Source organism: Dromiciops gliroides, chromosome 2, assembly GCF_019393635.1.
Source record: "Dromiciops gliroides isolate mDroGli1 chromosome 2, mDroGli1.pri, whole genome shotgun sequence".
NCBI classification, from domain to species: Eukaryota; Metazoa; Chordata; class Mammalia; order Microbiotheria; family Microbiotheriidae; genus Dromiciops; species Dromiciops gliroides.
Genome location: NC_057862.1, coordinates 303,160,136 through 303,178,097, shown reverse-complemented (window position 1 = coordinate 303,178,097; position 17,962 = coordinate 303,160,136). Strand labels below are relative to the sequence as shown.

General features: G+C 37.7%; 1 protein-coding gene across 1 annotated transcript in view; it reads left to right on the top strand.

The window, feature by feature from the left end:
- The window catches only part of AK7 (adenylate kinase 7), a 110,415-nt gene that overhangs the window by 37,753 nt on the left and 54,700 nt on the right, over positions 1-17,962 (top strand). Inside the window, exons 6-7 of the mRNA XM_043986661.1 lie at positions 9,238-9,318; positions 16,093-16,181. Coding sequence (XP_043842596.1) covers positions 9,238-9,318; positions 16,093-16,181 — 170 coding nt within the window. The remainder of the gene's footprint in view (positions 1-9,237; positions 9,319-16,092; positions 16,182-17,962) is intronic.

Here is a 17,962-nt window from a genome sequence, read left to right as displayed (position 1 = left end):
CCGTACTGATGGTAAATTATTTAAATTGGCTACAAACCAGGACTAAAGCGAAGGGAAAGTTGGTTTATGACTTTTTGCTTGCTGATGATTGTGCACTGAATTCAGTTCCTGCGTCTGAGATGCAGTGCGACTTCTGATAATTTTAGCCTGATAATTAACACCAAGAAAACAGAGGTTCTCCACCAGCTAGCACTGAACTATCCATATGTGGAACCATTGGTTATGGTGAATGGAGAAATTTTGGATGCTGTGGATAAGTTCACTTACTTTGACAGTATACTTTCCAAAGATTTGTCTACATAGATGATGAAGCTGATGTACACATTGCCAAAACTAGCTCTGTGTTTGGGAGGCTCCAAAGGAAAGCATGGGAGAGGAGGTATTAGTCTGCCTACAAAACTAAAGGTCTACAGAGCCATTGTGCTGACTTCAGTGTTGTATGCCTGTGAAACCTGGACAGTATACCAACACCATGCCAGGAAACTGAATCACTTCTATTTGAATTGTCATAGAAGATTCTGAAGATTACCTGGCAAGATAAGGTACCAGACACTAAAGTCATTTCTCAGCCTGAACTGCCAACCATTCAAACTCTACTGCAGAGAGTGCAGCTGTGATGGGCTGGCCACATTGTTCAAATGCCAAAAGTATATTTGCCTATAAGACTATTTTGTGGAAAATTCACACGAGGCAAGCACTCACAGGAAGTCAGAAGAAGCAATACAAGAATACTCTCAAAGTCTCTCTGAAGAGCTTTGGGATTGATTGTGAAACACAGGAGACACTGGTATAGGACCACCCAGCATGGTGTGCCCTCATTAAAGTAGGCATTATATCCTATGAGCAAAATAGAATTGTAGTAGCTCAAAAGAAACGTGAGATGGTAAAATTTAGAGACATCTCCACTCCAAATGTTCATATAGACTCTTTGAGCCCAACCTGTGGTGAAACTTTTTGAGCTCATATTGGTCTTATCAGCCATAGTCAGACACACTGTACCTTGGCCCCAGCATAATGATGTCATTTTGGTACTCTTTGAGAATGCAGGACAACAACCAGCTAACCAACCATACACACACACACACATATATCTTTCACCTTTCTATCAGGAGGTGGGTAGCATGTTTCATCATTAGTCCTCTGGAATTGTGTTGGCCATTATACTTATTAGAGTTCCTAAGTCCTTCAGAGTTGCTCGTCTTTAAAATACTATTGTCTTTGGGGGCAGCTAGGTGGGGCAGTGGATAGAGCACCAGCCCTGGATTCAGGAGTACCTGAGTTCAAATCCGGCCTCAGACACTTAACACTTACTAGCTGTGTGACCCTGGGCAAGTCACAATTGCCTCACTAAAAAAAAAATAATACTATTGCCTTTGTTGAAATTGATATCTTGGTTCTGCTCACTTTGTTCTGCATCAGTTCATACAAGTCTTTCCAAGTTTGTCTAAAACCATTCCCTTATTTCTTACAGCATAGTAGTATTCCATCACATTTATATACTATAGCTTATTGAGGTATTCACTAACTGATGGGCACATCCTCAGATGCCAGTTTTTTTCATTCTTCCAGCCCTACTTTCTAACTTTGGATTTTATTTTAGGGTCATATTTTGTGCTCTTCTGAAAGAAATGTCTGGGCTGATCATGTTGCTTCTTTTTTGTAGTAGTAAGTACTGTCTTATTCAAAGCTCTCAGGCAATTAAGGATTGGGGACCTCCAAATTTTTAGTGCTTCCAGTGTGGCTTTTGCTCCCCTATTCTGAGCTCTGCAAATTCTCAAACTGTGTTTAAGTCTGATTAACAGTATGTCAGCTAACTGAAAAGCTCTGTTGGTTCAGAGTGAGTGTTTCCCTTTGGTCTGTGATTCCTGTCCTGGTTATTCCTCAGCAGGCTTTAGATTGGGCTGGAAGCTGTAACTGAGACTCCAGTCCACTCCTGGGGTCTAAGCCAAACATCTGCTGTTTGCTTCTGAACTTGTTCCTTGCATGGTACACAGAATAGGATCTGTAGCTGCTCCTCACCATGGACTGTCATGGCTAGGCACAGGTCCCCTATTCCGTCCACTCTGTATCTCTGGCCTGGAAGTGGGTAGTGAGCAACAGAGCTGTCAGTTGGCACCTGTACCAGTATCCTACATTAGTTTAGGCCCCTCTGTACTGGATCAAGGACCTCTTTTTGTCAGGGTACATAGCCTCTTCTTGACTGGGAAGGCTCTCCAGTTTCTATAGTTTCCTTTGTGACTTGAGCCAGAAAAATTACTCACTGATTTTTTTTCTTGGATTTCTTGATCAGGATTGATCCCATTCTGTATGCATTTTCTAGATCTCTTTGAGTTCACTGTACTACTTCTTGCTATTCCACCATCTTGCCTCAGCTTCTTGATTTTAGGTCTTGATAGACAGATTTTGGAGGTATCTGACGAGAGATGGTCACTGAACCCATGGTGAGTTAATGAGAACATAGAGAATGAAGAGAAGGAAAGATTAGGGGACTCTTATTCTGCTGCATATCGGTGTCAAACAACCTGGAACTACAAAGGTAATCAATTTCTATCCCTGTTTTCCCCCTGGAATCAAATGGTTATGTTGTTATCATCTCCACTATGTCACTGAGTGAAATCAGGATCAGAAGAACAACTCTCGTATCAAAATGATCATATGGCTTAGAGCTGAAAGGCCCTCTGAAAGACAACTTTCTCCATTAATATATGAGAAAATGAGAGCCCAAGGTAGTTAAATGTGCCCAAGATCACACAGGTAACATTTGAAACCTGGTACTCTAACCTCAAATCCAGTGTTCTTTTCAAAGTATCTCCTGTTTCTTAATTGCAACTTCATCTTTTCTTCCGGTATCATTCATAACAAGACTATCAAGATTAATATGATATGGTTACTCCTGTAATATGTCTACTCACTGGTCACTAGATAAAGATCTCACATTTAGAGATCTAACAGTTAATATTTATAGATAATTGCCCCATTTTCATTCTTCTTTTTCTTCCATTTTCCCATCATCACTGCAGAAGCCAAAGAAGGCCTCCAAAACTAATGGCTACTTTTGTATTTCTCTTTGATTTGTGGCTAGCAATGGCCAAAAAATTCTTCCCCTACTTAGTGGCCAGTCCAGTGCTGCAGTGCCTCCACTAGGCTGGCCCTTACTTAGCACTGCATCAATGGGATTGTACTCAAAGCCTTTCAGGAATAGTAAAACCTGCCAGACCTTTTGCCTTTGAGAGTACAGGGTAACACAAAGAACCATGGGAGTCAGTTTTGTGGAGGGCTAAGAGAATTGCCAGAAGATATCATCAGCATACAATAGCACTTGAGCAAAAACCACAGGGCACTTTTTTTTTATAAAGGTTGCCAAAGAAATAGGGTTCTATTGGGGAGGGGATTGTGCCCCACCTATAACAGAAACTGTTGGATGCTGTGGTCTTCCATTAAGCCACTAGGAGTGAAGAAGGATACTGGCACATTCCTCTTTCCAACATTGCTCTAAAGCCTGTGATGAATGAGTTTAAATATTTCCATAGCAATGGTAAACTCCCACATCTGTCTGAGGCAGAAAGGTACGTAGGTTTTGTCTCTCAGCTCTTTATCCAGAAAATGCCCTGCTTCTGATGTGTGACCAGCAAATTTCACTTTTTTCTTTACTTGTTGAATTTTTAATAGGTTACAAGCAATTATATTTTACAGAAAACCATTAACTCAAAATGCAAACAGAAAAGGGTAAAAATTAGCTATACTTAATACAAATATTTCTTCTACTAAGGAAAGGAGTCTCCCAAAATGGGCATGACACTTGCAATTTCACTATATAGTAAGTCATAAAGGGATCCAAATCCAGGCAGCAACTTGGTCCCTCACTTGACCTTATTTATATAGGTAAAAATTCATGAAGCAATAATACCTTTAATCATGAACTGGATCACAGAAGTCTTATAAATCACTGGCTAATAGAAGGGCTACCTAGGACATTGGCAGAGGGCCATCTACAAACAGGAGGATCTGTAGAAATTTTCCATTAATAATGGATCAGCCTTCTATTTTGACCTTATACCAGGCTATCTCCATGACACTGGTGATTAGGGAATACTCTAAAATAGAGAACTATATGGTAAGAATGTGCTTCATTTGAGGTTGACACTCAGTGGGTCACTGAACAGTTACATCCTTGGTGACATTTATAATGGAATCTTATTTGATCTTCATCTTGCACCTTATTTGGAAAAAGACATTTAAGTTTTTAATTTCCTCTAATAAGTAAAATGTATTTTTTGTACTCAACAAACAGTAGACACAGTGGAATTTTATATTCTCTACATTTCTTAATTAGTTTTTTGAAAATGAAGATGTGGTTTGTTGTAGAAAATTGTTTGTGAAAGCATAGGCATATTGGTTATTATTGCTAATGTTTTCTTGGTTGCCTCCTTTGGGGAACAAAATCACCTACAATAATTTTTATTCTTTTGGAATCTTCTTTGAGAAATATAATTGAATGCTTTCCAAATCTTGTCACTTTCTGCACAGATCTCTTCTGTATTTCTTTGGTCAGGTCTAGATACTTTTCCTGATATAATTTTCTGGGAAGGTTGCCCCTTCCTCTCAACATCCATTAGGATAGAAGACTCCAAATACTATCAATAGAGCTACAATTATCTAGCACTTTAAAGTTTGCAAAGTGCTTTATTATTTGACCTCACCATGGACTCAAGAAGTAGGTGCTACTGTCTCACATTTTATGTAGCTTTAGAAATTTGGGGAGGGAACCAATTAGCCAAGAAGCAGGTGGTTGAACTAATATCTAATTGGTCCTTAAATTTTTTATTTAAAAATTTCTAATCTGAACTTGCCAAACATCAACAAATATGAACATTTTCATATACAAAGAACAGAAGACGAGAATTATGTATGAAACAGTAAATTTCTATGTACAGCTTATTGTTTAAAGTATTTATTAACTTTAGCATGGTAGTACCAACAACATCCTGTCTGTGTCCCCTTTTGAATTTCCTTCTACTTTTTTGTGTATTTTTGAAAAATTCCATGATGTTCTGTTTTTGGGGTATGAATCACTATCATTCCCCCTTTTCTCTCTCCCCATCAAAAAAGCTTCTCTTTCTAACAACTAATAAGTATAGTGAAATAAAAGCAAGTCCACATACTGACTCTGTGTAGCTGAAAATGTAGGTCCCATCCTTTACTTCTAGTGCACCTCTCTCCCAAAAAATGGGATTCATTCTTCATTATCAATTTTCTCAAATTATGATTGGTTGTCATGTTGATCTGAGTTCCTTAAATTTTTCAAAGTTGTTTTCCTTACATTGTTGTAGTTGTATAAATTGTCCTCCTGATTCTGCTTACTTCACTCTGAATGAGTTCATACAAGTCTTCCTATGTTTCTCTCAATCCATTCCTTTCATCCTTTCTTATGGCCCAATAATATTTCATTACATTCCTAAGCCATAATTTGTTCAGCCTTTCCCCAATTGGTGGACACCCATTGTTTTTTACTTCCTTGCTACAACAAAAATACTACTATAAATAATTTTGTACAAATTACTTCTTTCTATTTTTCTTAGATCTCTTTGAGGTATATGCATAATAGTAGTATCACAGGATCAAAGGATATACACAATTTAGTAACTTTTGGGACATATTTCCAAATTGTTTTTTATAATTATTGGACTAATTCATAGCTGTATTAATAGTGCATTGGGCGGGGGCAGCTAGGTGGTACAGTGGATAAAGCACTGGCCCTGGATTCAGGAGAACCTGAGTTAAATCAGGCCTCAGACACTTGACACTTACTAGCTGTGTGACCCTGAGCAAGTCACTTAACCCTCATTGTCCCACCAGAAAAAAAAAAACAAAACCAAAAAACAAAAAACCCCAAATAGTACATTGGGGTGCCTGTCCTCTCATATTTTATCAACAATTGTAATTTTCCTTTTCATTTTTGCCAGTCTGGTGGACGTGAAAATAGATCCTTAAAGGCATTTTAATTTGCATTAATTTTATTATTGATGATTTGGTATATTTTTCATATGGTTATTAATGATATCCATTTCTTCTTTTAAGAACTGCTTGTCAATATTCTTTGACCATTTTTTCTTTGGGGGAATGACTCTTATTCTTATATATTTATATCAATTCCCTATGTATCTTTGATGTCATTTTTTTATCAGAGAAATTTGTTGTAAAGATTTTTCCCCACTTAACTGTTTCTTTCTAACATTGGTTTTGTTTGTATAAAATCTTTTCAATTTTATGCAATTCAAATTGTCTGATTTATCACCTATGATCTTCTCTATCCTTTATTTGTTAAAAAACTCTTTTTCTCTCTAATTGTGGGAGGTAAATAATTGTATTTTTAGGCTACCCATCCCTTGGCATACATTCAGCAATGTTGGGAGTCAGCTGTTATCTCAGGATGGTCAGCTTTCCATGTACAATTTTTCACTACTGTCTTAGGGAATGGCCTTGGAGATGGCAACTGTTATTTTAGTGGTCTTGGAGATTACTGCTCAGAGAATTCAGGAATTCAAACAGCAGAAGGAAAAAAAACAGCTACCGAACTCTTAACAAGCAAGCAAGTTCATACACACACAAACCTATTAAATGTTTAACCATTTAGCAAGCAAGCAGAGAGGTTATAGTATCTAATGTCAAAATCTCTTATAATCTTCTTTATAGGGGCATGCTTCTTTTTTGTAGTAACTGTATTCATATATATATGATTAGAAATCATGGCTGACCAATTACTTCCTGCGATGAGTATCTTTAGGGAGTGGAATATGGATAATGAACTAGCTAAAGGGGCCAAGAACAATTAGGCAGGTAGGAAAAGAAGCTGGAAGACAGTGCATTTACTCTGTTGGTGTTCCTGCAATGTCAGGAGAAAGGGACAAAGATCCACAGCATGTTGAATTGGCCATTTGTGGTCAACTTATGAGAAGAAATGAATGAATGGGCAGGCATAGATGGTTTGAGATCTGTATCTCTACAGGCAATATTACCTCAATGATATCACATATCTCATCATTTAACCTCCTATTCAATATATGTGAATTGAGAGACCAGCTTTGAGAGTTGCATATACAACTAATTGCCATAGTCTAGATAAGAGACATTCCAGTTGTTTATTCCTGTGTATAATTAAGTTGAACTATTTTGTGTGATTAAGGGTTTCATTTAGGACATTTTCCAATAATCTTGGACTTGAGGTAATTAAGAGCATCATCTTTAAATACAATTCTCTATGGGGAATCCCTCTGAGCCTCAGGTTTCTCTTTGGCAAGTTTTACCAGATGACCTCTCAGGTTCCTTCTAGTTCTTTTTTTTTTTGTTCCTTCTAGTTCTAAAAAATAAAATGCTATGATCCTATAAGACTATGATGAATGATGCTAAAAAAGATTAGGAATGCATTTCCACTGTGATATTTATATCATTTTATTGTTTTGCCTCATCAAATTTACTTTTGCCTAAATTGTTGAATAAATTTTCCAAGTGGATTTATTACCTAATCGTTTTATACTACCTCCTATACATATACTTTCTTTTGACTCAGTGCCCAGGCCTTCAAGTGGGTCACCCTGGTGGCTACTTTAATTTAAATATAATGTCTTACTCTCCTATGATTAGCATTTGGAATTTACTACAGTTACCAAGCCAGTTTGAATAAAGTAGATCATGTTAAATTTAAAATTTTTTAATTGTTTAAGTTTTTAAAATGTTTATTGAGGGCCTGTCTCAGAGTCTTTGCTAGTAATTATGGGAGAATACAAGGAAAATACAGTATATGAAGTCTTCTGAAAAATTAATGAAATTTCAAGAATTATTACAAAATTGATGCCTCAGAGAGAGCAAATGAAAGTGAAAAGGGATATAAATATGCAAAAATTTTATAGCAGCTCTTTTCAGTGATGATAAATTGAAAACTGAGGGCTAGTCCATTAATTGGGGAATGGTTGAATAAGCTATGGTATACGAATGTGATAAAATACTATTGTGCTATAAGAAATGATGGAGATGGTTTCAGAAAAACCTGGGAAGACTTGTATGAACTGATGCAAAGGCTAGTGAGCAGACCTAAAAAAAATTATATAATAACAATATTATTGTAAAGACAAGCAACTTTGAAAGATTTAAGAATTCTGATGGATATAATGACCAACCACAATTCCAGAGAACTCATGATGAAAGATACCCTCTGCCTCTAGATAGAGAAATGATGGATTTAAAATGAGTATTGGAACATTTAAAAAATATTATCAATGTAGGAACTTGTTTTGCTTTATTTATACATATTTGTAATGAACTTTGTTTTTCTTATTTTCTCAGTGTGGGAGAAGGGATAAAGGGAGAGAATATAGACCTGAAAAATAATTGAATTGAAAAAAGAACTATTACCAAAAAACTTTGGAGGATTGATTATATAATAATACATCTGGTTTCTGTTAGATGTATCCCTCAATAAACACAAACCAAATAATATTTTGCATTGTAAGTGAATCAATACTACTTAAAATATATTTTTAAGTTTTGTTAAATTCATAAGAAAAAAGTCAATTCTATGTTATATGTAGCAGATTGAGTCTCAAGTGACTAAGTATTGAATCAGATTTCCATAATGCCTAAATTAGTACTTAGAAGTATTAAGTAGGTTAGGTACTACTAGAATTTCATAAACTCTTTCCATTCACTGACTACAACTATGCCCGTAATTACTGTTCATTAAATGTTCCTGATTGTGGAAACTAAGGGATTCAAAACATACATGATGACTTGATTGATATGCTATTCATACTCTTAGGCACCACTTTTCCTCCTTGTACAAAAAAGTACTACTCAAAGTCAGAAAACAGATTCAAATTCCACTTCTGCCATTTACCAATTATGTGACCATAAAGTCACTTAATGATTCATCTGTTAAAAAGGGGATAATACTTACTAATCTGTCTCAAAAGATTGCTGTTAGGACCAAATGAAATTGTATATGCAAATCGCTTTGTAACCATATGCTTTGTTAATAATTATTATATAAATGTTAATCTATTATTATTAACTCCATCCCTCTTTCTCTAAGCATTATGTTAGTATACTTTATTCTATCTTAATTCATAGGATTGTATCCTAATAGAGTTGTGTAAGCTTCTAAAGTACCAATTTTTACACTATAGAATCTGAATAGTAGATAATAATACTACATATAACTTTCTTTTGTACTTTATTTAATAGAACAAAAAATTTGCAACCTATGTAGTTGCTTCTGGACTACTTTATGGAGCAGAAGAAGGCATCTTACATTTATTTTTTAAGGTATGCTCTTTTATAACTTTGTTAACTTATAGTAATAGATTTTCTAGCTTTAAGATTTAAAACACATTTATTTGTTGTATGATAACTGGGACTGTTTAACTTTAAAAATCTAGAGGAAAATGTATAGAGATAGAATTTGACCCCTAATTCTTTTTTTCCATACTTAGAACTAAGACTTGTAAAATTCAAAGTGGAGCTAATATTTAGTAGAAGCTGCAAAAACCTTTTAAAAATAAGAAAACTAGGGGCAGCTAGGTGGCGCAGTGGATAAAGCACTGTGTATAAAGTGCTGTGTATAAAGCACCGGCCCTGGATTCAGGAGTACCTGAGTTCAAATCTGACCTCAGACACTTGACACTTACTAGCTGTGTGACCCCGGGCAAGTCACTTAACCTCCATTGCCCTGCAAAAAAAAAAAAAAAGAAAGAAAGAAAAAAGAAAACTATATATTTCATGCATTATATCACTTTAGCATTTGATGCAAGTACAGTGCTATATATCCATATTTTATCACTAAACTCTTGGTTTTTAGTCTGGCCCATATATAACTTACCTGAAAGCATGGGGTGTTTTTTTCCTTTCATTAATGTATTCATGACACCCCTGAGAAGCACTGTAGTATAGTGAATAGAGAGTTAACCTTGGAGTCAGGATAGAGGTTCAAGTCTTGCCTCTAGCCTATACTACTGTGACCCTGGGCAAGGAATTCTAAAATGATTTTGCCATGGTAACTAACATCTCTTGAATACATCCCTTTCTCTCCTCTGACACTCCTACCACCTTAGTGTAGGCCTTCATCACCATACTATTGCAGTAGCTTCCTTGTTGGTCCCCCTTCCACAAGTCTGTCTCTGCTACAATCAATCCCCAAGTCAGCTCTCAGAGTAATCTTCCTAAAGCACAGGTTTGATCATGTCACTACTAAGTAAATTCCAGTGGCTCCCTCTCACCTCTAGGATCAAATATAAAATTCTCTAGCATTCAGAGCCCTTCATAACCTGCCCCTTGGGGCAGTTAGGTAGCGCAGTGGATAGAGCACCAGCCCTGGAGTCAGGAGTACCTGAGTTCAAATCCGGCCTCAGACACTTAACACTTACTAGCTATGTGACCCTGGGCAAGTCACTTAACCCCAATTGCCTCAAAAAAACCCAAAAACAAACAAACAAAAAAATAACCTGCCCCTTTACCCTTTACTGCCTTTCTAATCTTCCTGCATCTTAGAACCCCTCTGCCAAGTGACACTGGCTTTCATGTTGTTCCTAGAAGAAAATATTCTATTTCTCAGCTCCGGGCATTCTCACTGGCTGTTTCCCATGCCTGGAATGCTCTCCCTTCTCATCTCTGTCACCTGGCTTCCCTGGCTTCTTTTAGCTACCACCCTAGCTAAAATCCCACTTTTGATGGAGAGAATTTCCCAGTCTCCCTTAATTATAGTGCCTTTCCTCTGTTGATTATTTCGAATTTATCCTGTATTAAGCTTGTTTGTACATATTTGTGTACGTGTTTTCTTCCCCTTTAGACTCTCCATGAAAGCAGGAACTGTCTTTTGCCTTTCTTTTTCCTAGGGCTTAGCACAGTGTCTGACACATAGTAGGTGCTTACTAATGTTTATTGACTAAGACTATAAATTTCAGAACAGTTGCTCATCTGTTGGAGGAGGAAGTTTCCCCCATCCTCAGAAAACCCTAACTTGATCCTTCCATCTCTACCAACTATTCTTCCATATCTCTCCTGTCTTTTGTAATTAAATTTGAGGCTATCTACAATAGGTAACTCCACTTCCTTTCCTCTAACTCTCTTCTTAACCCTCTACAATCTAACTTTTTTTTTTTTTTTAGTGAGGCAGTTGAGGTTAAGTGACTTGCCCAGAGTCACACAGCTAGTAAGTGTTATGTGTCTGAGGCCGGATTTGAACTCAGGTACTCCTGACTCCAGGGCCAGTGCTCTATCCACTGCACCACCTAGCTGCCCCTACAATCTAACTTCTGACCATATCATGCAACTGAAACTGTTCTCTCCAAAGTTAGCAATAATCTCTTAATTACCAAATCCAATGGCCTTTTCTCAGGAATCATCTTTTTTGGTCTCCTTGTTGATCACTCTTTTCTCCTTGATAATCTCTTCTCTCTGGGTTTTCAGGATGCTACTCTCTCCTGGTTCTCCTCCTGCCTATCTGTCCATTTCATCTCAGCTCCTTTGCTGGATCTTCATCTAGGTCATGCCTGTTAATCATGGGTGTCTCACAAGACTCTCCTTTGTCTTGGGCCTTTTTCTCTTTTTCCTTTATACAAAAGCTTCTTAAACTATGGGTTGCCACCCCATATGGAATCATGTAACTGAATGTGGGGGTTGTGAAAAAGTTGGTGGTAAATGTTTGATTTATGTACCTATTTTATATACCTGTATATCTTGGGTCATGTAAAAATTTCTCGGGCAAAAAAGGGTCATAAGTGGAAAAAGTTTAAGAAGCCCTGTTCTATACTGTTTCACTTCATGATCTCATCTGCCCCCATGGATTCAGTTATCACCTCTATGCTGATGATTCTTACATCTACTTATCCATCCCTAACCTCTCTGCCAACCTCTAGTCTTGCATCTCTAACTGCCAGTTAGACATCTTGAAGTGGATGTCCTGTAGACATTTTTTTTTTTTAGTGAGGCAATTGGGGTTAAGTGACTTGCCCAGGGTCACACAGCTAGTGAATGTTAAGTGTCTGAGGCCGGATTTGAAGTCAGGTACTCCTGACTCCAGGGCCAGTGCTCTATCCACTGCGCCATCTAGCTGCCCCTCCTGTAGACATCTTAAACTCAACATGTCCAAAACTGAACTCATTTATCTTTTCCCAAAAATCTTCCCCTCTTCCAAACTTCCCTATTACTCTCAAGGGCACAAGCATCCTCCTAAGTCCCCAGGCTTGCAACCTAGGTGTCATCCTCAACTTGTTATTATCTCTCACCTCCTATATTCAATCTGTTGACAGGACTTGTTGACAAGACCTTTGTAGTCATGTCTCAAATACAACCCCTTCTCTCCTCTAATACTGCCATGACCCTAGTGTAGGACTTTATCTTCTCATGGTCCTCCTACCACAAATCTCTCACGTTCTAGTCCATTCCTAAAATGTAGACCTGACCCTATCACCGTCCTACTCCAGGAGTGTCCAGTGGGTCCCTCTCATCTCCAGGACCAAATATAAAATCTTCTGTTTGGCATTCAGAGCCCTTTATAACCTGGACTCAGTCCCTTTCCAGTTTCCTTTTTCCTCCATGCCTTCCCCCGACACACAGTCTCTTCAGTCCAGTAATATTTGCCTTCTTGCTTTTCCTTAAATAAGATTCTCTATCTCTTGGCTCCATGCATTTTTACTGGCTTTCTCCCATGCCTGGAATGCACTCCCTCTTCATCCCTGCCTCCTGGCTTCTTTTATTTTCCTTCAAAACCTAACTAAAATGCCACCTTCTCAGGAAGCCTTTCCCAGTGCCTCTTAATTCTAGTGCTTCTCTCTGTTGATTATTTCCTATTTATCCTGTATATGGTTTGTTTGAAAACATTTTCTTGCCTGTTATCTCCCCTGTTAGATTATGAACTCCTTGAAGGAAAGTACTGTCTTTTGCCTTTCTTTGAATCTCCAGTGCTTAGCACAATACCTTGCACATAGTAGGATTTAATAAGTATTTATTGACTGACTGCAGAGATCCCTATACAAATAAAGTCTCAGATCCAGACCAAAAAATAAGACTTGCCAAAAATGTGAGTTGGTTTGCTTTGATTTGGTTTGGTAATGTACATGTTTCAAAAAGTATTCATATTTTTGTTCTGTCTCCCTCCCTTTGTCAATGTTCCATGACTAGGTCATTACAGATTACAGAGTTGTCAAATAAAGTGCCATGTGAGATCCAAGGGAAGAGGTTTTTACTAACCAAGGGGACTCAGAGAAGGCAACATTTGAATCAAACTCAAATATATTTCAATATTTGTATCTATAATTCTTGTGTCAAAAGCTCCTTTGTAACACAGCCCAAACACATTTTGAGTACCTCTTACTTATGTGGCTCTATTACATGACCCAGAAAGCCATTGGGCATTCTCAGGATAGCTGCCAGCATCTCTTATAAGCTCTGAAGCCCATAGATCTTGAAAACATACAACAATTTTATTTACACAGTAAAGGAAGAGGTCAGATTATGAGGAAATTTGAATGTGAAACAGGAGTTTGTATTTGATCCCAGAGGTAATAGGGAGCCATTGGAGTGCACTGAGTAGGGAAGGTGACATGATCAAACCTATATTTTAGGAAAATCACTTTGGCAGCTAAATGGAGAATCTATTGGAGTGGTAAAATAATTAACTTAGAAAAACCAATTAGAAAGTTCATCTAATAGTTCCAGGTGACGAAGGCCCAAACTAGTGTGGTAGCTGTTTGAGTGAAGAGAAGAGAACATGAATGAGAGTTATGGAGGTAAAAACAGCAATACTTGACAATTGATTGGATGGAGTGAGTGAGATTGAGGCTGATGGTGAGGTGTTGAACTGGTTGAGTTCTTTTCTTTGTTCCCTAACCATCATTCCTTTTAATCACTTTCTTCAGGATCATGAAGTTTGTTCTCTTCTGAGTATTCCCTCCCCATTGTTATCTTCTCTCTGTATTTCTTCATCACTCTGTGTGTGTGTGTGTGTGTGTGTGTGTGTGTGTAAACCTCCTTTGACCATTTCAGATGAGAGTAAGGGTTCATCTGATGTTCTTTCCATTCCTTCTTCCATGTTAGTATATTCTCAACCCAGTTATGAGAAATAGCAGATTTCTAACTCTTTCTAACTCCTTTTATTCTCCTTTTCCTTCTTAAAACCTTCAAAACAAAACCAGTCTACCTCCAAGTAGACCTCCATTTTTCTCACTAACTTTCTCAAATACCCTTTTGAAGACATTATGGTTCTGAAAAAACACTTGTTTCTTCTCCCTCCACCAGTATTAACATTATGTATTGCTCCTTCTTATTTCTCAAATAAATATATTTCCTTAGGTTTCACTGGATTCTTGTGTCTGCATTTCAAAGTTCCTATCAGTTCCTATCCTTTTACCAGAAATGCTTAAAAGTCCTCTGTTCTGTAAAAATCCTTTCTTTCCCCTGTAGGACTCTACTCAGCTTTACAGGGTAAGCTATTTTTGGTAATAAGCCTAAATCTTTTGCCTTTGAAATATTATATTCCAAGATTTCTTCTTTGTTTTTTAGTGAAAGTTGCCTGGTTCCTATTAGATTCTAATCTCCTTTAAGATTACTTGTTCATCTTTGTATTTCTAGCACCTCGTACATTGTCTTGCCCATAGTAAGTGTTTTATATGCTTTTGTCTAATTTCATTTTTCTTTTAAAAATTTTTTAGCAGTTTAATTGCCATTGTACAAGAGATAGTTTTGTTCTTATATCTTCTTAATGGTTTCTTCTTTATATTAGCACTTCTACTTTCCATCTTGTCAAGATCTGGGCTTATGATTAAGAATCTTTTTGTGATCTTTATTCAGATTTAGACTAGTGATAACCACCTTGCTAGAGTAGATGCCCACATGCACATTAATGACACTAGCTTTTTCATTCTGCATAAGCTTGATATAGATGATGTATTTCTTTCTGTAACCCTAGAATCCTAGACTACTTTCCCAATTTGCTGACCCCCAAACCACCTGGACATCATCATCTTACCAGATAGGTATGGAATGAATATTGTATTTCTGTCTCAGCTCCTTGAAAACAGGGAAAACATGATCTCTAGATGAATACTGGAAGGTGGGTTGAAGTCTTTGGTTAGAGATCTTAACCAGATTATTTATTTTGGCTAAATAAAATTGGGAGGGGGATGGAAGAAGAGAATGTGGATAAATAACTTCATTCCTATGATACTTAAGGAACTACTATATGCCTTCCTGAAACCCACCCTTTGAGATCAGTGATGCAAGTATTTATACTATTTTATAAATGAGGAAAAAGGCTCAGAGAGGTTATGACTTACCCAGGGTCACATAGTAAGTGAGTGTCAGAGCCTCCTGGACTTTTTCCACCACAGCAAATGGTGGCTGGGCTTATGCCTACACCTTGCTTATCTTCTTCAGGGTTCCAGATAAGATACCTCTCAGCTCCTGGGTAGGAGGAACCATGCCAGGACTTTTACTACTTTGTGGTTACCACCACTACAGAACTGGAGATTTCGCTTATTTCTTCTCCATGTGTCAAGCTCACCATCTTTTCTAGGATCACATCCTTCATAATATCTTTACTCCACTTCTTACATGCAAGTAATCACTAACCTGTATGTAATATACATGGTACTAACATAATACAAGTGCAAATATTAGTTATAAACATGTTTTATTAAGTAAAAAAGAAAACATAGTTAAGGTGTACTATATCAGAGGTGTCAAATTCACAGCCTGCAAAACTTCCCAGTCTGGCCAGAACCAGATTAAAATGTAATTGAGAAATGTTTAACAAAATAATGAAAAATAAGCTAAAACATAGATAATGTTAATTTGTGACTTTCTTAGTCAATATGTGGCCCAAAGGGGGATCTATTTCTATTTGAGTTTGACACCACTGGACTAGATGACCTCTAAAGTCCTATGATACCAAAGCATTTGTTCAGGTATCCAGGTAACAAAACTATTGTCATCGTGTCATCATGTAGTACTTGCTTCTTAAAATAAATTTCTACTTATCCAGGACAAATAGACAAGTAACTAAAATTGGCAAAAATAACACTCCTTACTTTTATTTTTTTACAGATGGCATGGTTAGGTGAAACCCCTACATTACCAGTCTTTGGTGATGGTACAAATATAATCCCAGCAATTCATGTCTTTGATTTAGCAGGGTAAGCATTACCATTAGAGAACTGAAAGTTGTTTTATGCTGACTATTTCCAAACCTTGAGATTTTGTCTCTCCCAAATTGTGTCAGATGAGCAGCCTGTGCTGCAAGTTTTTTTTTTTTAATTAATTAATTTATTTATTTGCAGGGCAATGGGGGTTAAGTGACTTGCCCAGGGTCACACAGCTAGTAAGTGTCAAGTGTCTGAGGCCAGACTTGAACTCAGGTACTCCTGAATCCAGGGCCGGTGCTTTATCCACTGTGCCACCTAGCCGCCCCTTGTGCTGCAGTTTTTAAAGAGAAAAGTGCCACCCTACTTATTTGCAGCCCTTGGGTTCCTATAAAAAATTTAAATGGCCTATTAATCTTCAACTTTCTTCACAAATTGTAAGTTAGATTGGCCTTATAATTTTCCAGCCCTCAGAGAATTGAACCCCCTTCTTTGAGCTACCTTCCTTATCATTTATGCTTCCAAGAGGACATTAGGCCTGGCCCAGACAAGATTGTTTGAAGGAATCTTATGTGGAGGCTTTAGGAATAGATATGGGAATCCATAATAAAAATATAAGTATAACTTCAGGCTTACCCTTTCCCAAAGGCATTACCATGGAAACTGGAGGAATAGAAATGTCTGCCCACAGAGATTTACATAGTGTTCCCTAAGCTTCCTTGACTTTGAACCTAACAGACTTCTGAGAAGGAGCTGGAGGATGGCCATGCCGGGGAAAATTTCCATCTTGTCTGAGAGAAGTCAACAGGGTGATTATAAGGGAACCACATTGGAGATGCAGATTCAGAGGCAGGACCCTGAGAATTGGGAACATGGACAAAACCATTCTCCCTGGAAAGATAAAATTAGGACACAGCCAGGAGGAAACCTCTTAAACAAACTTTATGCTAATATATAGGATCTCCGCTAAAAGGCATGAGCAAAGTTCCTTCTAGAATAAAGTAGCTATCAGGGATAAGATAACTATTATGTCCTCTACCAAAAAGAAATGCTTAAGTCACAAAAGACTCATAGGTGAACATTAACAAATAGTTAAGACATGAAAGAATAACCTGTCACCTATTACAGTCTACCACGTGGTAAAGACAACTTCAGATTCGATATTTCATATTAACCCCAATCTGTACTGTCAGAGCACTGCACAAGTCCAGAAATATTGGCAAGACAGAGCATGGCTTGTCCCTCAGCTTTAGCATCTTACTAAGCTGCAGTTATCTCCTCCAAGAAGTTGTGGAAGTCATCTCCTTCTGGGGAACTAGGGCCCAGACCTCTTAACCTCAAGAGATTTCTGACAGGTCTGGAAATATCCATTTGTTAGGTCTGCTCTTTGGTTTTCTAGGCTCCTGGAAAGACACAAAACAGAAGAGGCAGCCAGAGACTTAAATCCAGCCAGACAAACACATGTTCTTTCTATTATGTGCATGTAGTCTTCGTTGCTAGGGGCAGAGGAGCCGCTGAGGGGTGGGGGTGGGGGGCACATCCAAGGCAGAGGCAGCCCTGGCTGTATCCTAACAAAGGGGCTACTTTAAAAGAGGCCAGAAGCCATTTCTCCTCATTCTCTATAGCCCACAGAGTAGATGGCTTTTCCAGGCTCAGTGACCAATCCTCTTTGGCACTGACCCCACTCATAGGGACATATGAGGAGCAACTAAGAGTCTTTAGTTGCACATGCCCATCACCAAGGGCCCTGAGCATATGCCTTTCCTCATGGAGCCAGAGCACATATGCTAAGCTTTATGAAATAAGTAAAGGTGAGGGTCATAGTTCAATGAGCT